This window comes from Cryptomeria japonica, chromosome 6 (genome assembly GCF_030272615.1).
Source record: "Cryptomeria japonica chromosome 6, Sugi_1.0, whole genome shotgun sequence".
NCBI lineage: Eukaryota > Viridiplantae > Streptophyta > Pinopsida > Cupressales > Cupressaceae > Cryptomeria > Cryptomeria japonica.
This window is the reverse complement of record NC_081410.1, coordinates 159197526-159224941: the sequence shown is the minus strand read 5'-3', so window position 1 is coordinate 159224941 and position 27416 is coordinate 159197526. Positions and strand designations below refer to the sequence as shown.

Below are 27416 nucleotides of genomic sequence, written 5' to 3'. Positions count from 1 at the left end.
TACAATATTAGTACATTTCCTAACAACTATTGGTACATTTCCTAACAAAAAGTGATATTTTATGTTTCAAACAATAGATTTTATTTGTTCAATTTTTGGAACAAAAGGTATCAACAACCCTCACAACAATTGATATATGCTCAACTACTATGCTCTTCCCCTATTTGACCTTAGAAAGGTTAAAATAAATAAATTCAATTCTATTATATCCTATTGTAATGTCCATAACATTGCTACTTCTCTTGATCCTCGATTTATTCGGCTAACGTATGGTTGTAAAGTGGTCTCATTGCAAAGATTCCCTGAACGTCACCGAATTTATATGAAGATCGTGGTTGACATTATATGATGACAAATCTCTTACGAACAAATTCCGCACTGACCTATACTTTTGTCAAGCACTTCAGCATTCGATTCCAATGTCGACCTGGCCAGTTCAAATTTGAAAGCAACATTTCGTTTTTGTTTGGCAAATCACCGTAAAAATCAACGAAATTCTTGGAAAGTGGGCTCAACTGTATTCATAACCACTAACTGCAGATCAGACTCTCAAAAATTGTGTTAATTTAGAGTACGAATCCCAATCCCTAATCTAATTAACAACGGTACTACATCCAGTAAATGCCATAGATTGTGTTTTATTTTACATTGTGAATACGAAGGGATAGTCAGGCATCTCATTTGGGCGCTCAAGTTGGTGGGCTCTGCGATTTTGAACTTTCAGACATGGAAGCGAAAAAAATTGGTGTGTTGATGGTCTATCCTGTAATGCCATACCTCTTGGAGGCTCTTGAAAGTAGATTTAGGGTATATAAACCATGGGAAGCTGATGATAAACAGGCTTTTTTGGGCGAGCATAGTGATTCAATACAAGCAGTCGTCTGCGGTACTGCTGCGGGGGCCAATGCAGAGCTAATTGAGTCACTTCCTAAGTTGGAAATTGTCTCCACATTTAGTGTGGGTCTGGACAAAGTGGATTTGGTCAAATGCAAGAAGAAGAAAATAGCCGTCACCAACACTCCAGATGTCCTGACTGATGATGTTGCAGACTTGTCCATAGGTTTGATGCTCTGCACGCTACGACAGGTTTGTGCAGCGGATCGATATGTGAGACAAGGATTGTGGCCTAAAGCAGAGTACAAGCTCACTACTAAGGTGAGTTGCCGTTGTCAATTTTTAGTGTAAGGACAATCTTGCCCTTTTTCTGGATTTCTGGTTTGCAGTTCAGATAATGGTACATGAGTCCTGGAATTAAATGCGGTTTAAGTTAGTCATGTTGTATTGAATTGGGTTTTCTCCATGGGTTCTGCCAATGTCAGGTCAAATGGCCCATTCAATAGAATTTATAATTTTGTTAATAAAAGGAGAGACAATTGAATACCCACTAGGTCAAAAAGTAATAATTACTATTATCATCAGTTCTTTGTGGGGAATTACAACAGGTTTCACCACAAAACATCTTGTAGAATAGCGCGGATGATCATTGGTTAACTTCATGTTCTGCATGTACATTCGTGTGTACGGGATTTTCGAAGTCACCGATAGGTAATTTGTAAGATATTAGGTTCTAGATTCGTTAGAGACAAATGATTACGGATAGAAGAGTCGGGAATTAGCTGGGCTTATGTTTTTTATTTCGTTGATCTTTTGGGATTTCTCAATTTGGACTATGTTGGGAATTCCTTGTCACCATCTGGGCAACACTAATCTCTCCTGTCTAGGACGGTTGAATGTCCATAAACGGCTTTGTATTTCTCCTGCATGCTCTTTGCTGAGCTCATTGTGGGCCGTAAGACATATCAAATATATATTTAGATTGATTTCAGCGTGCTCGGCTGAGATGTTGTAGTAAGCCTATTTATTGTGAAACTTTCTCATCAGGGATACCCAAGTGCATTGTCCAAGTGTTCTGATGAGATACAAACATGCACACACTTCAGTTGGACACGTGCTAGAACATTGGCCATGCATTTGATAAAGATTTTTTTCAGTACTTTAAATTACTTACTATGTGCATTCACAGGCATCATTTTAAAGTAACTGCAGGTTTGGTTGGGAACAAGTGCTGACCTTGGCTTATCCAATATCTCCAAGTGGCATGACACTGTTTTAAAAAAATTAACTCTGGTAATATTTGTGACCAATAGTAGTCAGTTCATGAATGAGTGCCACTCTGTTTTGGTTTTGGATGAGGGCACAATATTGTTGGCAAAAGTTAAAACCATTGGGATCTAAAGCAAAGATTGCCATATGAAGTGGAGTTTTCATAGTGTTCCATCTTTGCATTAGAATGTGTCTATTATGCTCTTCATATGATCCTAATATAGGGTCCCTATTATAAATTGCTTGCTTTATCTACCCAAGCATGTTGTCAAGGGTCTCAAAAATCTCTCCAAGACTAGGACAATTTGTATCAGCATATTTAGTAGCATCTACAACAGGAGATGAAAGAGCAAATTTTTAAAAAGAAAATTAAAAAAAGAACAAGATTATGAGATTCAAATGACAAAGAGTGAATGCTAATACACAATATGAATAAGATTATCAAGTTGCAAGCATTAATAAATTAATAAAAATTTAATAATAAAGTCAGAAGTCTCTTACCTCACAGTGGACCAACAATCATCATCAAGGATCTTTTGTTTATAACTTTTCTTTCAACAATGCTCACATTAGTGTAATGTCCCCTTTTGGGATTGCCTTAAATCTTGCCCTAGATTACTATTCTCAATTGATAAGGGACGGTTAGAAAGAGGACGCCTCTATCTTCTTAAAGGGAAAACAGTTTGCCAATCCCTTTATTGTTTTCCGTTCTACTAAAGTATCCTCCCTTTTGATTCTTTTTTCATTTAGATCAGAGTGTAGATCAAACTTCTGTATATATATGCATATTAATCTATTTGTATGTGTTTTCTATCTGCATAAGGAATTCACTGGTAATCATACCCAGAAGCTGTTATAAGCAATCAGTCAGTTTCGGTGTGGCTTTCTGAAGGTCTATGTCTTTAAGTCTGATCCGTCTGTGATTTTGATGTAATTCTGAGTGCAGTCTTTTTCTCTCCAACTGATTCATGTGTTATGAATATATATGAAATTAAGTATTACTGTCATACATATTGCAGTCTATATTAATTTTACTACTGAATTCTGCATAAGAACATTATCAGGGTTCATATATTAAGCATACATATTAAGCACATCCCCAACCAAGAACAAAGATGTTACTGCCTGTAACTTAATAACAGTTCTGATCTGATCTGATCGATTGTGATCTCACTGGATGCTTTGATTTCTTTCCTACATATCTCTCAATTTGAGGGTGGGGTCACACCTCTTCATCATGTATGCCCTTTGGCAAGAGGCACACCTTTTCACCATCAGCAGCACCCTTTGAAAGAGTGCAACTCTTAATTATGTCTGCACCTTTGAAAGGGACACAACCTTTCGCAATCAGATCTGCACTTTTATTTAAATTAGATCTGCACCTCTGATTCCCAAATTATCCCCCTCAAATGAGATTCTCTTCTCCCTTTTATTTCTCATGTTTGAGGGAGTCACAACAACTTTTCATTTCATGTCTTCGACCATTTATTAACTTAATTAGAATTTAATTATATTCTTTTATATTTTTATTTTAATTTTATTATCATCATTTACCATTAAATGTATTTCAAAGTGTGGACATTACAATTAGGCCATCTACTCCAGTCTAGATTAATCATCATCAATTTTAGAGATGTAATGTCCTCAATTGAACAACTCTAGGAAATGGATGATTTTTCAAACACCTGCAAGTTAAAATAATAATCAAATGACCAATGTATATGCAAAATTCTTAACTGATTAGTAATAATGCAATATGTAATGTCCCCTGCTAGGGTCTGCCATTTTCCCAAAGGTTGACATACGTTACTATGCATTATTATGTTTTAATTCATATCACTAAACTAATGATTGAATTATTATTTGTAATGCATTCAATATTTATTATATTTAGACCCATCTTAACTTGTTTACCAACCTTAATGAGGGATGAGGATTTACGTCATAGGGCACTGCCACCAATCTACAAGGAGGCTCTTTCAAGGTTTCAGGACCCCATCCCTAACCTATCTTGGGCTCACCATCACTTGTGAGGATTTGCTCGCCCCTCCTTGCACACACCAACCTATCCACTCAAGGGCATTAGCAAATGAATTAAGATGGAGTCATGAATATAATAATCTTTATGCTTTATGAAAGTACAATAAACTAAGTATAAATCTGATATATGCAATGCAGTCTTATTGATAATGTATACAATAATTTATATTGCATTTATGTACATATAGTAATACAGATCTGACATGATATCAATGGATAAATAAATATTATATAAATGCAGATCTACTATGACATAAATGGAATAAAAATATGCAGCCATGATACAGCGTACCCTTTCTGCTGTTCTGATATTGGTATTAATTAATTCTGATTTTTCCTTGATGCAGACTTAACGTCTTTCCTTGTTTATCTCTTTTGATGCCACTCCTTTCCCATTCTCAATAGGATCTTATATCTTTCTCAAGAGAGATGGTTTCCTTATAGTCATCGCCCTTCAACCAAATAGACACATCCCACAACAGGTCCCATCTCTTTGTTGACATATGTAATTACCTTTTGTTAAACAAACCGCAACCCTTGACTACTATCCCTGCTTTGTATTATTAGGAAAGTCGGTCATCTTTTCATTATATTTAATTGTTGATTTTGTGTTTTGTTTATATTAATTATTAATTATTCTCATTGCCGTTTTGTAAATGGTTATCTCCTTAAATAGTTTGTTGTCTTTGCTGGTAAATACAAATCGCTGACAAATCGCTATCATTAAAAGGATCTCCACATTAGCATGAATCACTGCATGATGAAGATTAACTGCCATTATGAAGGGAATTCGTCATCTTGATGGAAGATTGCTGCACACATATATATTATGATCGTTGCAGTATGATATTTAATACTGATCGTGGTCTAGGCTTAACTAAGTATAACAATGACTTGGTTTGCCTTACTTCTATTTGGTCACTATTGAAAATCTTAACATAATAATGACTGTGTTCTTAAACTTTCACCAATGATAGTGAATACTGTTATGTTATTCATTTTGACCTGATCGGGGACATGACTGTCCGCCCTTCCCAAAATTTGCTTGTCCTTAAACAAACTTGTATTAGTAGGTTGTTGGACTTATAATGTTCCCAATATCTCTTAACCATGAGTTGGTGATTGCCAAGGCCTAGGATTTAAGATAAGTTTTCTCTCATCTTCCAGAGAGAAGGATCAAGGCGGTCTTGTATTTTGCAAAACTGATTAAGTTGGCCCTATGTTTGCATATTGGATGAAGATTAGAAGCATGACACACATCTATGACCTTAATTGTGAAATGATCATGCTAACTACTCATCATAAAATGGAGATTTCATGACATAAGTTATAGAAGTGCAATATTGTGAGTTTGACTGTTTACTATTCATAAAGTAGCTTGAATTAGTGACAGATTACTGCATGCAATTTGGGTCTGTATGCAACTTTGAATATGACTTTTGGTACAGAAATTTATTAAGTATCACTTATGACTGTGGAAGTGAATTTAAGGAAACCCCAACTGATGGTTTTATTCTATCACTACATACTGTTCATGAGAGGGATACATATATGTCTGAATTTCTTGCTCTATAAGTTGTTGGATGAATATTTTATTTCAATAGTTTTAGACAACACAATGGGTGAGATAAATTTTGTATAAAGGGTGTATTAATTTGATTTTGATTAAATAGGTCTAGATGACGACCGGAAGGTTAATAATCATAGCTAGACTTGACATCAATGATTAGAGTATGGATCTTGAACCCTTAAATGAGAAATTCATTGATATTATAGTTACCAAATAGAAGTGAATAATGAAACCTAATTACGGGAATATGGCGTCACCCCTTTTTGTCATACTGTTTGTATGCATATATAATATATTGGATGGCTAGTTTCATATTTGTTTGACGTCATTCTCAACATTTTTCCTTCCTCCTTTAATGACAATTTATAGGCAAACTCAAGTTCTTTACTATCACTTCATGGCTTGAGCAATTGTGCTTTCAGACATTCTTCCCTCCTATAGGTTTCAATAGTCCATTATGTTGTCCTTCATGCTTGCAAAAGATGGGCCTAGGGTGATTTAAAACATGCACCCCATTTAGAGTATAGTCCTTAAACATTTATAAGTACTTGTAAGGCATACATTCAAGGAAGGCACACACACATGAAGTAATCATGTTGAGATATGTTAGATATGAAGCATCTATTCAAGACAGAAGCATTCATGCTGAAAATATACGAAGCAATCTCATACGATCCAAGCACATCCATGGATACACATGAAGCATGGTCATAAATGCTTGGAAAGCATAAAGCAATTGCATGAAGACATACAAGGCTTGTAGTAGATATCTTAAAGCATAAACATAAGTAATACATGAAGCAATACACATACATACATGTAAGGCACGGAATGCACACGCCACATAAAGGCGCAAAGCATACATGTGAAGCACATACAGAGTAAACACTTTATGCACGAATCAAGTATGAAGTATACACATGAATATGCATAAGGTGTAAGGGCACGAAGCACATACGGCAAGAAGCATCTACGTAAAATATGGAGTATACACTTAAGGTATGAATACATGTAAAGCATGAAGTGTATACATGAATACACGTAACAGAAAGTATACATATGAGGCATAAAGTAACACACATAAACACGAAGTGTACACATAAGGCATGAAATAATGGAGGCATGTAAGACATAAAGCAATGTGAAAATCAGATTCATTGGTAAAATACTTCATTCATTAACTGAGGAAAAAGTTACAATATATGGAGGTTACAAAAATATTGTAGACATTAATTATGATACCTACTTCTATCTACCTAATACTGCAGACACATTAAATACAATATTGACCATTAACAATATAAGGAATTATTATTCTAACACCCTCCCTTAATGGTCAATCTATCAAAAACACCAAGTTGCCCCTTGAATTTTACTAACTTATCCGGGCTCAGAGACTTGGTGAGAATATATGCAGTCTGATCATACTGCAACTGAACTGATCCGTCTTCTACCAGCTTGCGGATGTAGTGACAATGAAGCTCGACATGCTTGGTATGTTCATGGAAGATTGGATTTTTGGCCAGTTTGAGCATCCCTTGATTATCAGTATACGAGAGAGAAGGACCTGCTTGCGGCATTTGCATGTCAGAAAGCATCCTTCAGAGCCAAACTGCCTCACATGCAGCCTTGACTGTTCCTCGGTATTTGGCTTCGGTTGAGGAAAGAGTCACGACTTGTTGCTTCTTGCTGCTCCAAGTGACGGCACCAATACCCAAACTGAATATGTACTCAAAAGTGGATTTTCAGTCATCCACTGATCTTGCTCAATCTGAGTCAGTATAACCAATCAGTGTTGGATCGTTGCACCTACCATACAGAATGCCATAGTCTGAAGTGCCTTTCACATATGGCAGCACTCGCTTCGCTGCAATGCAATGATCAACTTTTGGGGTTGTCATGAAGCGAGAGATGTAGCTGATAGCAAAACTGATGTCAGGTCTAGTGGCAGTGAGATAGATGAGGCTGCCTACTAGTTGCTTGAATTCGGTTTCATCTACTGCAGATGAATCAAACTTGGTTGATAACTTCAGCCCTTTCTCCATAGGTGTGGAAGCAGGTTTACAATCTTGCATTCGAAACTTGTCAAGCAAATTGCGGTTATACTTGGACTGTGAAATAAAGATACTGTCATCAGTTTGCCACACTTCAACACCTAAGCAATAATGGAGAAGCCCCAAATCTGTCATGTCAAAAGCTTGGCACAAGTCCTGTTTGATGGCTGTAATCAAATGTGTTGAATTGCCAGTAATGATCAAGTCATCCACGTAGACAACAAGAAAAAGGATATCATCATCGGAGAGTTTGACATATAGATTAGTGTCAGAGGGACTGCGTTGAAAACCATGCTCAACCAAATACTGATCAATCTTGAAGTACCAAGCTTGAGAGGCTTGCTTCAAGCCATATAGGGCTTTTACCAATCTACAAACCCGATGTTCCTTACCAGGAACCTTGAAGCCAGGAGGTTGAGTCATATAAACTTCTCCTTGCAACTCACCATTGAGAAATGCACTCTTAACATCCATCTGGTGAAGTTTCCATCCAAATTGAGCTGGAATGGTGAGAAGAAGACGAATGGTACTCATCTTGGCAGTAGGAGCAAAATTCTCCTCGTAGTAAAACCCCTCCTGGTGTGTAAAACCCCGAGCAACCAATCATGCCTTGTACTTATCCAAAGTACCATCTGCATGATACTTGACTTTGTAGATCCATTTACAGCTGATAGGTTTCTTCCCAGGAGGCAAATCAGAAAGAACCCAAGTGTTATTCTTTAGAAGACTATGGTATTCTATCTCCATAGCCTTTTCCTACTCAGGAATGCCTTTAATGCTATGGATGTTGGCCATAAGTGCAAAGTTGACTGTATTTTGCTGCTTTCTCTTGCAGAGAACTGATCTATCCTCAAGAAGCTCATCATCATGAAGATCTCCTATTGTCTTGGCCCACCATTTAGGCCTGAGGGTAGAAGTACCAACATTTGGCATTGGAGGAACAACATCCCCTAGAGTTGCTGGAACAAAGTCATCTGGATGCGAATCTTGTGGAAAATCAGGTGGTGATGGATTAGTAGATTCCTCATCTTCAGAGTCAGAATGCTCTGAAGCCCTCCCATCATGGGAACCAAGGGGAAGACGAACACCAACATCAAGAGTTTGCACAGACTGAGTCGTAGGACTAGGAGTAGTAGAAGGCATGAATGGACTAGGAGTCTCATCAACCACAACATAACGACTGAAAATGAGACGATCTGTCTCCAGATCAACCAACCTGTAGGCCTTGTGGTTGTTGCTGTAACCAGTAAACATAAGTGTTTGGCTCTTTGAATCTAGCTTAGCAAGCTTGGCATCTGGAATCCAAACATGAGCGGTAGAACCAAAGACTTTCAAATGGCCCACTTTAGGCTTGCGTCCTGACCAGGCTTCTTCAAGAGTCATCTTCCTAACGACATGTGTAGGTGACCGATTCGGGAGATAGACTACAGTGTAAACTGCCTCAGCCTAGTATTTCTTAGGAACATTGCGATGTTCTATCATAGAACAAGCCATTTCAGTAATGGTGCGATTCCTACGTTCAACGACACCATTCTGCTGAGGGGTGTATGGTGTGGTGAGTTGGCGTTTAATGCCATGTGTAGCACAAAATGTAGAGAAGTCATTGGAACAAAACTCCCCCCCATTATCTGACCTTAGAGTGACAATCTGAGAATCGGATTTTTTCTCAACTAAGGCTTTAAACTGCTGAAATGTACTGAACACATCTGATTTATTTTTCAGAAAATACACCCACATTTTACGACTGAAATTGTCAACAAATAACAAGAAGTACCTGCAACCAGTAATAGATGGAGTGTTCATTGGCCCACATACATCAGCGTGAACCAATTGAAGGACCTTGGAGGCTCGCCAAGAATTGCCATCCGAGAATGGTGTCCGATGTTGCTTCCCAGCATGACAGGCTGCACAAACTCCATGATTTTGAGGTTGGATCTTAGGTAGACTAGCAACCACAAACCCTCCCGATATAACTGAGAGAGATAGTGCATGTTTAAGTGCCCATAACGCTGATGCCAAAGTGTTTTGATGGATGTACTCCTAGCAACCAAAGCATGCTCGTGAGAATCGTCGGAATTAGCAAGTCTATACAAACCATGATCCTCAAGTCCCATAGCGATTGTAGTACGAGTCTCCCTATCAACAATGCTGCAGATGGACGAACTGAAGACACCATCTAATTGAGGAGAATGCCTCATGAGGTGATTGACGAAGAGGAGATTGTGTTCCATGCTTGGAACATAGTAGACATCAAGAAAAATTAAATTTCTACCTCTTGAGTGAATTTGGATAGTGCCCTTACCAGCAACTGTGTACTCTTCTCCTCGGACGAAGATTACTGAATCTGAGAATGGTTCAAATTTCGTGAACCAATCCTGATGATGAGTAAAGTGCCGTGAAGCCCCTGAATCAATATACCAGGTAGAAGAGCGGATTGGATCTGCTGTTCTCTTGGCCATAAAAACATAGAATGCAAATTCTTTTTGCTCTGAGTGCTCTGTGACATTTGCCTTTTGTTGAGACCCTCCTTGCTTCTTTTGTTCAAAAGCCAAACGAATTCGACACTTGGCCTTCATGTGACCAAACTTATGACAATAATTGCACTGAACGTTCTTCTTCTTCTTGCTGTCCTGAGAAGAACTAGAGCCTTTCGGTTGAGAAGATTGAGCCTTCCCTTTGTTCTTAGCAGAAGATTTGGCAGAGAATGCTTGCTCGGTGGAGGTGGAACTGGTACTGCTTCCAATTTGCTGGCGCCACCGATCTTGTTGTAAAAGCTTGTTACAAAGATTGAAAAACTTCAATTTGACGTTAGTGGAAGTGATATTGAGCGTTTTGATGAAATGCTCATAAGATTTGGGCAAACTTTTCAGAGTGATGACGACCATGTCCGATTCCTCCATTGTGCGACCAATCGCAAGACACAAAAAACAGCAGATGAAAACAAGTTTTGCAAGTCGGATTTTGAGGCAGAAATTGAAACCCTTGCACGGTTTTCGAGACAATTTTTTTAGAAGACCCTGAAAAATTTGACGAAGACCCAGTTGAGGTTTCGGAAAACCCACCAAGAATCTACAATCAGAATAAAATTTTGCCTTGAAACAGAGGGTCAAAACCCTAGGCAAAGTTGCAGAAACCCTAGGCAAATTTTTTTTTGTAGACCCAGAAAAAATTAGTGGCTGTTGGAAATAAACTAAGGGTTTTAAAAACCCTAGGCAGCAGGAAGTGGTGAAAAATTGCGTAACAACTAGATTGTTAAAATTGTGATTTTTGTTGAAGCATGAAACCCTAGCTGCCACGGACAGAAAAAAGGCCGCCGTCGGAATGAAAACGCCAAACAAATCCGCCTACAAACACAAAAAATCGTGATATTCAGGAAAACTTGGAAAAAAACTTGCAATATTTTTTAAAACATGAAAATCGTGCAGAAAAAAGGCAGGTTGTGCGGAAAACACAAACTCCAGATTGCGCAAAAAATTGCGAAATATCTGCAGTAACCGCGAACCGAACACCCCCCCCCCCTTCCTTTTTTTTTTTTTTTTTTCCGTGTGGGCAGAAAACATGATTTAAAGGTCGCGTCAGGTAAAAAAAAAGGGAGAAAATGGGCGCAATTTTTCCAGACGTAGGTACAGGCGACGAAAAAACAAAAAACGCTAGACAAGTTTTTAGGAAAATTTCGAAATTTTTTTCCTAACCTAGGGCTCTGAAACCATGTGAAAATCAGATTCACTGGTAAAATACTTCATTCATTAATTGAGGAAAAAGTTACAATACATGGAGGTTACAAAAATACTGTAGACATTAATTATGATACCTACTTCTATTTACCTAATATTGTAAGCACATTAAATACAATATTGACCATTAACAAAATAAGGAATTATGATTCTAACAAGCAACACACCTGATTATATGTAAGGCATGAAGTAATTCACATAAGGCTATGTAAAGCACGGGCCATACATGCAAATCATGATAACATATGAAGTAATACGTAAATACACATAAGATACAAGCGTATATGAGAAAGGCACTCTTAGAATGCACCAGGAATAAACACTCTGGAAACACATCAGTCATGAAGTAAATATGCTTAAGATATGAAGCATTTGAGAAAGGCATATAAAATGCACATGGAATAAACATGTTGAAATCACCTCAATCATGAAGTGAAGCATATCCAGACATGAGGCATACATCAGGAAGGTGCATGATGTAATCATGCTGAAACAATCACATATGCTACAAAGTAGACATGAAACAAAGTACACGTGTAAACATACAATGGAGCGATCATGCCGAAGACATATAGCAAACACATAAATATCCACAAACTATGAGGTGTATATACATGAAACATTCATTTGAGAGAAATATACGTAAGCAATGCGAATACACTTAGAACATGAAGTATACGCTTAAGGCAAGAAGCACGCCTATAAAGCACGCACATAAATATGCTGAAGGCAAGAAGCATTCACACGAATATGTAAGCATTCACATAAATAGACTTTAAGCAAGAAAGCACGTACATAAATACATGTGGAGCTGCAGGGCATGAATATGCGTACGACATAAACCTTGCATGTGAAACACCTAGATTAGTATACACAGGAATACACATATGAAGCGCTCATACGGATTTATGAGCATATTCTTAAACACATTCATGGCATTCAAATACATTTGAAGTATATGGACTTACATAAAGCATGAAACGTATACTTAATGTTACATAAAGTATATTTATTTAATATATTTAGTGTTACATTTATGGATGGAATGCTTGGTTAAACAATTGTGACAAAGCTGTTCGTAGCTGAAAAGCTTCTAATCACTGCTGTTATGTTGTAAAGTCGTTGTTGACACTGTTTAAGAAGTCAGAAAAGTGATGCAGAAATGCTTTATTCTTTAACAATTTTTTTCGATTTCTGTACTAGTAATTTCTATGTTTTAATATAAACTTGAGACTATGATGTCTTTTTCTGTGGTGTCAGTAAATGGTCTTTCGTTTATGATTTTTGGATTTTTGACTACGACGCATGATTGATCTCCGAATGGTAACTGTTTGTTGTCCTTTGATTTAATTACAAAGGGGTTGAATAGTTAACTCTAATTATATGATAGTTATGTAGATCTGTCCTGCATGTTGGCAGGATTAAAGCTCTGACACCATTTGTAATGTCCCTTGCTAGGGTTTGCCATTTTCCCAAAGGTTGACATAGATTATTATGCATTATTATGTTTTGATTCATATTACTAAACTAAGGAATGAATTATTATTCGTAATGCATTCAGTATTTATTATATATAGATCCATCTTAACTTCTTTTCTAACCCTAATGAGGGATGGGGATTTACTGTCATAGGGTGCTTTCACCAATCTATAACGAGGTTCCTTAAAGGTTTCAGGACCCCGTCCCTACCCCATATTGGGCTCACCATCACTTTTGAGGATTTACTCATCCCTCCCTACACAAACCAACCTATCCTCTCATAGGCATTAGCAAATGAATTAAGATGGAGTCATGAATATAATAATCTATATGCATCATGAATGTACAATAAATTTAGTATAAATCTGATATATGAAATGTAGTCTTATTGATAATGTATACAGTAATTTATATTGCATTTATGTACATATAGTAAAACAGATCTGACATGATATCAATGGATAAATAAATATTATATAAATGCAGATCTACTATGGCATAAATGGAATAAAAATATACAGCCATGATACAGCGTACCCATTCTGCTGTTCTGATATTGGTAGTAATTAATTCTGATTTCTCCTTGATGCAGACTTAACGTCTTTCCTTTTGATCTCTTTCGATGCCCCTCCTTTCCCATTCTCAATAGGATCTTATATCTTTCTCAAGAGAGACGGTTTACTTATAGTCATCACCCTTCAACCAAATAAGACACATCCCACAACAGGTCGCATCTCTTTATTGACATATGTAATTACCTTTTGTTAAACAAACCGCAACCCTTGACTACAATCGCTGCTTTGTATTATTAGGAAAGTTGGTAATCTTTTCATTATAATTAGTTGCTGATTTAGTGTTTTGTTTATATTAATTATTAATTATTCTCATTGCCACTTTATGAATAGGTATCTCCTTAAATAGTTTGTTGTCTTTGCTGGTAAATACAAATTGCTGACAAATCGCTAGCACTTCATGGCTTGAGCAATTCTGCTTTCACATATCCTTCCCTCCTATAGGTTTAAATAGTCCGTTATGTTGCCCTTCATGCTTGCAAAATATGGGCCTAGGGTGATTTAAAACATGCACCTCATTTAGAGTATAGTCCTTAAACATTTATAAATACTTGTAAGGCATACTTAGCATATTCAAGTAAGGCACACACACACGAAGTAATCACGTTGAGATATATTAGATATGAAGCATGTATTCAAGACAAAAGCATTCATGCTGAAAATATATGAAGCAATCTCATAAGATCCAAGCACATCCACGGATACACATGAAGCATGGTCCTAAACACTTGGAAAGCATAAAGCAATTGCATGGAGACACACAAGGCTTGTTGTATATATCTTGAAGCATAAACATAAGTAATGCATGAAGCAATACCCATAAATACACGTATGAAGCACATACATGCCACATAGAGGCGCAAAGCATACATATGAAGCACATATAGAGTAAACACTTTATGCATGAATAATGTGTGAAACATACACATGAATATGCATAATGTGTAAGGCACGAAGCACATAAGGCAAGAAGCATCTACACAAAATATGGAGTATACACATAAGGTATGAATACATGTAAAGCATGAAATGTACACTTGAATACACGTAACAGAAAGTATACATATGAGGCATAAAGTAACACACATCAACATGAAATAATGGACGAATGTAAAACAAGAAGCAACACACATGATTATATGTAAGGCATGAAGTAATACACATGAGGCTATGTAAAACACGAGCATACATGGAAATCATGAATCACATATGAAGTAATACATAAATACACATAAGGTACAAGCATATATGAGAAAGGTACTTTTAGAATGCACTAGGAGCAAACACTCCGGAAACACATCAGTCATGAAGTAAATATGTTTAAGATATGAAGCATTTGGGAAAGGCATATAAAATGTACATGGAATAAACATGTTGAAATCACCTCAATCATGAAGTGAAGAATATTCAGACACGAGGCATACATTAGGAAGACACAGCAAGAAGATGCATTTGGAACTTGACTCTCTTTGATATGTTGAAGGAAGCCTTGAGTTCATAAATGACTCTTTAATTATCTTGAAGAAGCACTAATTGTAGCAAAATAATTAAGTTATTCCTGATTTGGCATGCTCTTTATTGTTTGAGATGAGATATTCCTAATTAGTCCATGTCTACCTTTGAACAAAGAGACGAGATATTCCAATATGCCAAAACTAAGTGGCATTAGTTTTCAGTAAGCACCAATTTTTACACCAAGATTGACCATCTTTGAAGTTGTCCATTTTGGTACGAGATTGAGTATGGGCACTGTCGGTATGGCTTTTTTTTTTCTTAGGTATGTATTGGGTATGAGTATTCCGTTATGACAAATTTACCAAATTCAAGAATGTTGGCATTGTGTTGTCATTGATGTCAACCGGTATAGCATGTTACCGGTATAGCATGTCATCGGTAAGTATGGGATGTCAACCGATGAGTAAGTATTGGAGAACGGTATGGAATGTTGACTGGTGAGTAAGTATTGGAGACCGGTATGGAAAGTCAACCGGTAAGTAATATGTTGGCATTGTGTTGTTGTCAATCGGTAAGCATGTAACCGGTAAGCCAACAAGGTTGAACTAATGAAGGATGTGTAGGCAACCAGTATGCAAGTTTGATGTCAACCAACATGACTCCCACCGGATGTAGATGCTGTCATCAAACGAAGCGAAGACTGACAAAAATTGTGCTGACTCAAGAAAGCAAGGAAGACAAATGGGAAGTCTACCGGGTCATATGTCTGGTTGAAGATGTATCTGCTCAATTTCAATAAAATATTAGTGCAATGCCGGAAGCAAAGTGAGCAACATAATGTCAATCGGTTCCCACCAATTGTTGGCTGGCAGGTGACAAAGATCCATTTCCATCGAGTGTTGGCAGGTTAAGTGCATCGGTCCATCTACTCCCACCAGTTGGTGGTAATACTTAGCTTATCTCACAACATGCATGGAATACTGTTGTGATGTATTCACACATCGCCCCATTGCAAATGGGGACCCCTGCTTTTTTTTTGCTTTCTGGGGTTTGTTTTCCTAGGTGTTTAGGGTTTGTCTGTTAGCCTTTGCATTTTGAGTGTCGCTAGGGGATCAATAGGATGGTAGGCTTTGCTTGAGCCAGGGGAGTCGGCAGGTGCCCCAGAATTAGGGTTTCTTTGAGAGTCTTCCTTAGGGCCTGGTTTTGCTCTCGTTGCTAATTGTGTCTTGCTTTGTGAGTGGCTATCATTCTTGAGGGTCTTAGTTAGGTCGAGTTGGTGAGTGATGAAGTCTGGAATATCATCCTGATCTTCAAATGCCCTGAAATTTGGCTAAGTCTGGAATGCCCTGATCCTGAAATTTGGCTAAGTCTGGAATGTCCTGATCCTGAAATTTGACTAAGTCTGGAAAACTGAAGAATCCTCCAAAAACAAGATTTTGCAATATAACTCCTGGAGGTCCGAAACCACTCTCAAACATCCTGAAAGTATATATGGAATATAACTTAAGGAAATGTCACTTATACTTAAATGTTATATTCCATAAAATGATCCTGACGGAGAGTCCAAAATGTCAAATTTCGCTCCTGACCCTTCCAAAGGGTCCACAGTGAAATTCTCCATAAGACATTCTACTTTGACCAAAACCTAGAACTAAATGCATTCCTAGGCTTGAATGAAGGTAAAAACGCTTGTTTGAATGAAGAAATGTGAAAGTGAAGTCAGGATCTTGGCCAAGATTAGGAATTTCGCTCCTGACCCTTCTAGAGGGTCCAGAGCGAAAATCTTTATAACTCTTGTTTTCCTCCTTATTTTGGCTAGGCGTTGGCTTGATGGGAGATGAATGGGTATGTTTTTGCCTTGAGAGGGAGTTTGCTTGATTTTGAAGAACAAGATTTTGGCCTAAAGGAGAATTTCGCTCCTGACCCTTACAAAGGGTCCAGAGCGAAATTCATCATAAACTCCATTCGCTACCTTGTTTGACCTTGAAACCTTCTTCCTCAGGTGGAAAATGATCTAAGTTTGCTTCTTGAAGTGGTTCGAAGTTTGAAAACTGAGTAATCTAGCCTAGAATGAGATTTTCGCTCCTGACCCTTCCAAAGGGTCTAGAGTGAAAATATTCTTAAAGCTCATTTCCTTCTAAGTTTGACTAATTTTTGATTTGCAAGGTATCTTGGAAGGAAGGATGGACATTCTTGTTGCCTTTGAAGTGTTTGAAAGCGTTGAGAAATGAAGGATTTTGGACCAAAATTGGAATTTCGCTCCTGACCCTTCTAAAGGGTCCAGAGCGAAATTCCTAAAAGCTCTTATTTTTGCAATGAAGAAGATCAAGTTTTGATTTGTTATGATGTGGATGGAAGAGAAATAACTTGTCTTTGCCTCTTGAGGTCGTTTTGAAAGGGAGAAATGAAGAATCTAGCCCAAGTTAAAAATTTGCTCCTGACCCTTCCAAAGGGTCCAGAGCGAAAATCTCTCTAAGAGGCATTTCTTTCCTTATTTAGCCAAATCTTGATGACCAAGACATGATGAGAAGAAGAATGAGCATGATTTAGCCTTTGAGAATGTTTGGAAGTTATGAAAATGAAGGATTCTAGCCAAGAAAGTGAATTTCGCTCCTGACCCTTCCAAAGGGTCCATAGCGAAATTCCTTATTAGCCTACTTTTTTGACCTTTCTTGGGCATGAAACCTTGTTCCTAAGGCGAAAAGAGATGAAATTTCACCTTGCAAAGAAGATTGGGATTGAAAAAATGATGATTTTGGGCTAGAAAAGGAAAATCGCTCTTGACCCTTCCAAAGGGTCCAGAGCGAAATTCATCAAAATCCCTATTTTCTCCTTGTGTCAAGTCAAGACTTTGAGTCCTAAGGCGTAGTTGAGGTTGAAATGATGTTTCTTTGCCCTGTAGGATGAATTGAAGTGAAGGAGATGAGGAATTAAGACCTAAAGCTTGAATTTCGCTCCTGACCCTTCCAAAGGGTCCAGAGCGAAATTCTTAAAACCTCCATTTTTTATGCTATGTTGAAATTAATTTATTATGTGTCCTTAATCATCTCTTGATTTGTTTTGCATATGAAAGAAGAGTAGACATCATCAAGGACGACCTCCTCCAGCCCAGCATCGACAGGGACGACCTTTTCTAGCCTAGCATTTTAAGGGAAGGTACACCATCCATCCTGCACATCAAAGACAAAAGAGGATCAAAGCAAGGGTCCGTTGGAGAAGCAGATAGTTTCAGAAGAGTTAATTAAAGTTAGCTTCTCAGCATCACCAAATTAAGCATCAACCAAGTGTCAGACAAGGTGGCATCCCAGTCATCACTCCTCCAGTCGAATTGGTCCACTTCAGCATGTCTAGATACAATGTACCCGACTCATCAAAAAATGGCACTAACTTCGATGTACCTACCCCGGCTATCCATTGGTCGAATATTCCAGAGAAGACGTGTCCAAATAATGCAATTATTTCATTGGTCAGAATTAAGTTTGTTGTAACAAACCCTTATTAGGGTTTTCATTGTAAAATCTTGACCATTGATCTCAAATTGGTCTTAGCCATTGAATTGTATTGAGGGCAATATATAAGTCTTGGCTCCTCATTTGTAAAGGCTAATAGTTAGTCAATAGTTGATAGTAAGTGAATAGTTAGCTAATAGTGAATAGTCAGTTGATAGAATAGCAGTTAGAGTAGAATACAAAGAGAACGCAAAGATTGTTGCCAAGATGTTGTAAAAGGCTTGTAAACTTCATTGAAGAAATGGTGAAATTTATGGGTCGATTCAACAATTTGCATGGTCTCTATACTTCTCATATTTGATTTCATGTTATTAGATGAGTGGAAGAAATGTGTTTGATCGATGGTGAAATTTGTATATCCATACTACTAGCAGTTTGTTGATTGCAGACTTGCCTTGTGTACTCAACTGGAATCATTCAGCTTAAGCCTAACTTCAATTGTCGCTTCTTCATTGATATGCATTAGCCTAATGGTGTCTATGCTTGTAGCGATGATCTGAACATCATAAAGTTTTCCTCCGAAGATCGCACTAACCTTGTGGAGATGGTCCTGGGATGTCAAAACAAGACTTAGTTAGAATTTCATCAAAGGTCATTCATTGCTCCTACATTCTTAGTGTCAGAATTAGATCCTTTCCTCGCCCTCATCCTTTTTTCCTTTTTTCAAAAAATCTAGGCTAGTGAAATCCTGTGTTCCAGCAATATTTAAAGCAAATCAGACGTTTAGTCATCAAGTGTAAGTCCCCTTGTGATTCCAGCAAAATCACATCATACCACAAAGAGCTTATCCACGAGTAGAGAACCTACATACAAGAAGAACCTTGGAGTTGCTTCGATTGATCCTTCGGCGAGATCTTCAGCAGTCGGGAAACTTTGCTGAAGGGAGGATAAGGTACCTTTAGGTATTTTATTCTGTGTTTGGTCGTGTACAAAATACACATCAACATAAATTTCCAAGTCCTCCCCTATTCTTGCAAATTCAAGACAAAATCTTGCTATTCATGACTTAGGTGGGAGAAGGACATGATGTTTTATGCCTTAGAAGTGATTTGAAGCTAAAGGAATGAAGGAATGTGCCTAAAAACTCAAAGTTCGCTCCTGACCCTCCTAGAGGGCCCAAGGCGAAAATCATAAAATCAACATATTCCTTCTAAGTTTTTGCTAAGGCAAGGATGCACTAAGGTAGAAATGACCTTTAAGACCATTAATGAGTAATTGTTTGCTTCAAAACTTGATGATCCTAGGCCAGAGAGGGAAAATCGCTCCTGACCCTTCCAGAGGGTCCAGGGCAAAAATTTGAAAAACCCCTATTTTACCTTGCAGAAACAAGACAAACTTGGGTGGAATGAATAAGGAAGAATATTGCCTAGCGATGAGTGAAGGATTCAACGAAAGATGATGAAGGAATTAGCCTAAGGAGGAAAAATCGCTCCTGACCCTTCCAGAGGGTCCAGGGCGAAAAAACTTAAAATCACCCTTTTCCAACTAAGTTGAATGAAACAAAGCTCGGAATTCAGTGGAAAAGCCTATTTGGAATGCCTTGAAGAGGTTTTGAACTTTAGAAAATGAAAATTTTGAGCCCAATTATGAATTTCGCTCCTGACCCTTCCAGAGGGTCCAGAGCAAAATTCCCTAGAATGCACTACTTCCTTCAAAATTTTGATAAGCTAACTCAGTGATGCAAGGAAATGGACCTTGGAGATCGATTTGGAGGAGTGTTATGATCAAGCTAAGGTGGATTATGGCCTAGGATGAAAAATTTGCTCCTGATCCTTCCAGAGGGCCTAGGGCGAAATACACTTTTCCTCATGCGAAATACCAAAATTTGAAATGCAAGACTTTAATTAGGTATGAATTCACCCTCCAGGAGATTTTGGAGTCAAGGTATGAGATATTCAGGACTAAATTGAGAAAATCGCTCCTGACCCTCCCAGAGGGTCCAGGGCGAAATCATTAGCAAACTTCATTAGGCCTTGATCAAACGTTGATATTCTCCAGTTTGTACTAAATCACCAAATTTGCTAAATTCGAAACATTTGGGAGGATTAAATTAAATTCGCATTAATTAAAGGCATTTTTAATTTAATAAATTAATATTTAGGCCTTGAAATAATTAAAAAATTCACCTTGGGGGCACTAAAATTAATTTTTTAAAATTAAAAAATACAAATGAGCGCTCAAAAATCATTATTATGCCTTTATAGGCAAGTCAGCCATCTTTTCAAGGAATTTTTATTTATTTTTACCCCTTATTTGCCAAGTCGGCCTTGAAGGGATTAGGGTGAGCGCCCTATATAAAGGGGGAGTGTTGCTTTAAATTTCAAATCATTCATTCATTCCTTCTAGGTGCGATTTTGAGGAGCAGATTGAGGAGTGAAATCCAGCAGATTGGAGGCTAAATTTCCAGAATTTGCTAAGTGTTGAAGGATAATTTCCAGATTTTGAAAAGCTAGTGGAGAGTGAAGCTCTTTTGAAGGTTAATTAAGACATAATTCATCCAAGAAAGCCAGCAATTCAATCCTTATCCAGCAAAGTCTGATCTTCTTTCTTCATTTTTCCAAGGTTGATAGTTAAGCTTTCAAAGAAGGAGGTATGAAGAATTAAATTTTGAAGTTTATATTCAAGACTTGTTTTGATCTCATAGCAATCCTTTGAAAATCTAAGTCTTGCGCAATTTGATTTTCATTCATAATTTGAAAATTCATAATTCTTGAGTTATCATGTCATTTTCAAATTAATGTTTTGAACTATTCCCTTGGAAGGTCTTAATTTCTACGCTTTAAGATATGATGCTTAAAGACTAATTTTGAATTTTTTTGTGTAGGCATCAAATGGCGACCCCCAAAGCCGGAGGATCTACTAGTCGGCAGGCTCTCATTAAGGAAGATCAGAGGGGTGACGAGTTGGAGACCAGGATCGTGTCCAGGTGGAGTAATATCGGAGACACCAACTTAGGAAACTTCAATGTGAAGAAGTTTCGAGAGGTCCCCTACATTGGCAAGCCATCACCTATTGCAAGGAAGATAATCGAGAGTGGCATCATCAAGGCGACAGGTTTCCCTCCCGCAGTCAAGTGTCATGAGCTGATGATCGAGTGTGCCCGCCACTATGACTCACAATCAAGGACGATCGTAACCAAAGACGAGAACATCTTAGCTTACCTTTTAGAGGAAGCTTTAAGTGAAGCTCTTCATCTTCCAGACCATAAAGATATGATTTACAAAAGCTTAGAAGGAGCAAGGTCGATCTATGAAGATGATCCTGAGACTTGTCTGAATCTCATCAATAAGAATTGGTTGCTCAAGAGTCGGCCTCGCCTGAACAAGATTCCCAATACACCACATAGGATCGACTTCCAGGAGGAATACAAAGATTTGATAACTTTGCTCAATCAAGTTACAAGGGCTCCTCAAGCCTTCTTCTTCGAAAAGTGGATGTTCTTCATGATAGTCCAAGGAAAAGGAATGCTTCATTGGGCTAGAATTATTAGCAATTGTTTGGACGTGCAGTTGAGGAGGCTAAGACCCACCAAATCATTCCACATGAGCTCATATGTTATATATGCCGTAATCAAGAGTTTTGAGTATGCAGGGCCACCTCACAGAGGAGTGATCGGAAGAGGACCCGGAGAAATGAGGGTTTGTGACTCTTATGTTCATCTGCATCATCCGCCTAAAAGTGACTACAAGTTAGTCAATGACACCTTCACGATGAACATTACCAGGATATTGCAAGGAGGAATTCACAATCGTCTGTCTCTGGATGCACAGGACCTTGTGAAGAAGTATGGCGCCTGGTTCATCCAGTTTCAAAAGTTCACATACATCAGAGTTCACACGTGTCCTTCACCACCTTACATGTTGCCAAGATACCCAACAGACAGGATAGTACTACTTGAGGTGACTAGACAGTTGGCAGCTTATGCGAAGGCATCCAGACACAAGAATGGAAATGGAATTCCCGTGCCCATCATACTCGGGAATTCAGTTGAGGTGTGTCCTAAAACTCAAGCCTCGGAAGATGCAGAGAAGGAATTATCTTTATACTCATTCTCATTCTTTGCCTCACGGGAGAATTTTGATCCTCATGGTTATATGGAGGAGACAGTCGACAGGAAGTACAAGCATGAGTTTCAGGTGGAGGACTTTTGGATGAATCTCCCTGGTGATTTAGAGGTTAAAAGAAAGATGCATTCCAGGCTACCCTTAGATCTCATCAGGAAATGCAAAGTTTATAGAGTAGCTGATCAAGCCCAGGACAATGGTAGATACCTCCAGTCATCCTATGAGAAAGAGGACAAGGAAGTAAAAATAGATTGGAATGAGCCCGAGGTTTTAGACTTGAGAGCTTTGATGGCTCCCGTTTTATCATGCACTCGCAGATGGGTGGATGTACAGCATCAGAAGTTGAAAGGGCAAAATGTATCAATGACATTCACTTTGGAGGCAAGACCAGAGGAAGGAGAAGCAAGCATGAGTGAGAATACTTCTCATTCCAAAGGCTCAAAGAGGAAAGAAAGACCTGAGAAAAGGGAACCCACCAGGAAGAAACAGAAAACAAACCCCGATCAGCCACCAAGCACATCTTCTCGACATGAAAAGAAGGCAAATCAAGGAGAAGATCAGGGGAAGATGGTATATGAAATTGATGAATCTATGGAATCCATGGTACAAAATGACAAGCAAGAAAAGGGACAAACACCTCAGCAGTCGACGAGTCAATCTCCCCAAGTTGATGCTAATGAGCTACATGAAGAGAAGAATGATGATGAAGCGACATCTCCTTTCCGAGAGGATAGACCATTGCTTAAAGAAATACAAGTAAGGGAAACAAGATCCGCCATTCCGGATTGGTTAAAAGAGAGACTGACAAGGGTAGTTGTGATTGAAGAGGAAGAAGATGTATTTGATTTGGAAAGCCTTATAGGAAACTCTCAAGAGGTAATGGAAAAGAAGAAGGCCACAAGGATGTCCAAGATAATTAGAGATGAGACAGGATCCAGGAAATTGCAAGTAGCTACACCAGTAGTGGACAAATATGAGGGTGAGATTCTTGCAGATGAGTATGACTTAGAAACATTTGAGCTTGGTCCACTTACCTCCGAGCAAGCAATGGAAGAAGCAACTGATTCATTTGAAGCACTTAAAGATAAACTTAAAGAAGAAATGGAAAAGAATAGGAAGCTTGAGAGGGAGGTCAGTGCTTGGAGAAGTTATTTTAGTCATCTCAATCAGCCTTTGAGACGTCAGGATCCAGCAGTATCCCCTTTACAAGCACTCCCTCTTGAATTGGTGGGTGAGGCAGAAAGAGTAAAGAGCTTGGTTCAGCTTATGAGCTCTTGGATTGATAAATCCCACACGGTAGCCGTTGAATTTGCAACGAGAATGATGAAGACAGTTCATCGAGCTATCCAGGTCCTTGAGATTATTCATAATCTAATGATAACTGTAGCTGCATTTACTCACACTAGAGATGTTATCATTCCTATCTTACAAGTGATAAGATAAACACCAAGACGGATTCTGGCACAAGAAAAGATAATGGATGGAGGAACCCATAATCTCCTACAGTGGTCAACTCTGCTCCAAATGAAAGAGGTCCTTTTTGAGGACATCAACACTAGATGCAGTCAAGTTGAAGGTATCATTCATCCAATTCAAGATAAGGTATTTGAGGTGTTATGTACCATTCTTGGCAGGCGGATCAAGATTGAGACAGATGTGGACATCCAAGAGTTGGAGGAGAGAGTCAAGGTTATCTTTTGCAAAGAGGAGAACATCATCACAGATAAGCAATGAGATCAAATGTACACTACTATGTTCCTGATTGAGAAGACCAAAGAACTTGAACCTGGACAGGAGACAACTCTTCTCACTGCTTTTGATCAAGTCCTTCACTTGGAAGAACGAATGAAGAATCTTCCTGAGATTCCCATTGCTGAGATTGAGAGAGCTGTGTCCAGATTCATTGAATATGCTAAGAAAGAGCATAGGAAAGGGAACAAAATTCTAGATGAAAAGTTGTTATAGGATGATGTGGCAGCTTAATTCCTATTGGTCTATGTTTCCTCGATATTTGTGTCAATTAATTATTGGCTATGCATTTAATGATGTTTATCTAAATGGGGACCTTTTTGTAACAAACCCTAATTAGGGTTTAGGTGTCAAAATCTCAGCCGTTGATCTTCTTTCAATCTAGGCCATTCATTGTATTTGAGGATGCTATATATACCCTCACTCATTTTCATTTTGATAGTTAGAAGTTAGAAAAAAGGAGAGAGAGCTTAGAAAGAAGAAAGTTATTGTGTAGTAAGATTGAGTAGTGAAGAAAGAATTTTGAACAATTGTTGTCTATTTGGCTTTGAGATCAATAAAATATTGAAGTTATGGTGTTTTATTGCAATACTTGTGGCTATCTTCATGATTGTTTACTTTCTTGAATCACTCTCAGTTGAAGTAGTATTTAAATTTAAGTTTGAAGGACTAAGTGTTGTGCTTGATCTTTGGTGAGATTCACGTTCCAAACCACTAGCTTCTTACTGATTGTAAGGATGCCTTGTGTGGTCAACTGGAAATATTGAGATTGCTTAAAAAATTCAATCATTTTTGGAAGTATTGATATGTATCTCTATGATAGTATTTATATCCTTGATGATTTGAAAAGTTACTGAATCACCTTAGAAGATCGTATCAATTCCAGTAGAGTTGTAATTTCTTGGCGATACTGAAATTGGTAGAATCTTACCAAGTCTAGCCTTCATTGAGTCATTCTTAGGATTAGATTAGCATTCCTTCCTTAAAACCCTTATCCTATTGACATTTTTTTGAAAATCTGTTAGTGTTAGGAAAATCCCGTTTCGCAGTCGAAAAGAGAGTAACACGGACAAGCTTTCTCTGAAAGTACGTAAGGCCCCTTGAAGAAACAGCCTATACAACGACCACTGGTGCTTTTCCACACGTAGAGATCCTACAACGAAGAACCTTGAAGTCATCCCGATTGATCCTTTTCGCGACATCTTCAGCATTCATAGACTTTAATCAAGAGAGGATAAGGTACCTTTTGGGTATTTTATTCTGTGTTTGGTGGTGTACAAAATACACATCAACAAATACATCATAACCCTTCGGGATAAGACAGTCAAAGAAGTTAAAGGCAGGTGATTGAAGGCTTATATCAGATGACCAAAGTGAATCATGAGGAAGCCTCCGGTATATGAAACCAAAGATATGAACCAGATCAACAAGTGAAGGCATGATGAGCTACCGGGACAGAAAAGGAAGGATAAGAAGTGATGCGATTGTCAATTTGGCAAAACCGGTTGAGATGATGTCCGGGCTAATGTAGAAGAAAGGAAAGGCTTAGCAATTGCAAACATGGTTTCATTTCAGGATGCTAATGTCAACTGGGATGCAGATGGAGATTGATGTTACCATAGTTGGAAACAGTTGAAGATTGTTGGCATGGTGTTCTTATGGGTGTTACTGGTATGCAAGCAGGAGTATTGTCAATTGCTAAACATATCTACCGGTATGCTAGAAGGTTTGCATTGGAGATTGTTGACGTGTTTTGTCAACCAATAGGTAAGGCAACTGGTAAGCTAACAAAGAGACAAAATGAAGGACTCTCATCAGATGGAGATGCGCATAGTGACTCACTCTGGGCATGTGTCGTTGTTTGGCAAGTTCGGTCCAGGATAACATGACCTAACCGGTAGAATAGTGATGTGCACGCTTGAAGGTTAACCGGCTACTGTATAATTGGTAGGGTAAGATGAGCCGGTTGGTAAACACCGGTTGTATGTTTGGTCGGTGACTGATCCTGAACCGACATAGTCAATTGAGCTGGATGCCGACAGAGATGACACATGGCTTCCAGGTGGCAAAGTAGAAAACCTAACATGCAGAATTCGGTAAACGAAGAGTTGGTGTTTTGAATGAGGTAGGTGTCGACAAGATTGAAACAGGCCAACATTAAATGAAAAACGCGGAAATGGCAGATCTGTTGCAGGCATGTGTGTGGCTCGAGGCGATTAACTGACATGTGATCAGATCTCTTCGAGTGGTGATCTAGACATTGTTTTGTCGAGAAGGAAGCAACTGCATTTAACGTGTTCAATAGAAGCAAATTCAATTGACAGATGGAATGATCTAGAAGATGCAATCGTGTGCAAAGAAGATCTTGCTGCAGGAAAATTCATTTATTGCTGGTGCTCAATCTAAGACAAGAGACCCGATCTGATATGGATTGAAGTCGGTGAAGAAATATCCTAGATGGAAAATATTTGAATATTGCATTTTGGCGGGAAAGCAGATATATAAATATGCAGATTGAAGATCTAAGTGGATTGATGCTAGATGCTGGATGCCAGTGAAGAGTGCGAACTAACCAGTCTGAACGTTTAAGTGCTGAACCTTGAAGCAACTGAGGGTGTTGGAGAAAGAACCGGTAAGAGGGGTTTAACCGGTAAGTGTGATGAGCAAGTATTGATCTATTTGTTGGAGGTTAGACTGCTGCAGTGAAGGTAGATCGAGAAGTGAGAGGAAGAGCAAGAAGAAGATCTGTCAGAAAAGGTTCAAGGTTTACCGGTAAAACTGTTGCAGATCATAACAGACAATCTAACCGGCAGAGATTGAAATTGTAAGACAGTGACAGAGTGTAAAGGGGATTTGATAAAGCAACAGAGAGTGAAAGGAGATCCGGTAAGGTGGAAGCAGAGTATAAATGCAAATTGAGATAGAGAGAAAAAGGAGCAGAGGCAGAGTGAGATAAAGAGGTTCAATCGGTAAAGCAAAAACAAAGCATAACAGTGAATCAGACTGTGGAGGATTCAACTGGTAAGTCAGAGGGAGAGTGATAGGAGAACCAACAGTGATGAGAAGTAGAGAAACAGAGAAGAGTTG

The 27416-nt window shown here is 38.3% G+C and overlaps 1 protein-coding gene across 1 annotated transcript in view; it reads left to right on the top strand.

Moving 5' to 3' along the window:
- The first annotated feature begins 296 nt into the window (after positions 1-296).
- The window catches only part of LOC131035123 (hydroxyphenylpyruvate reductase), a 46794-nt gene continuing 19674 nt past the window's right edge, over positions 297-27416 (top strand). The window contains exon 1 of the mRNA XM_057966765.2: positions 297-1155. Coding sequence (XP_057822748.2) covers positions 727-1155 — 429 coding nt within the window. The 5' untranslated portion in view covers positions 297-726. The remainder of the gene's footprint in view (positions 1156-27416) is intronic.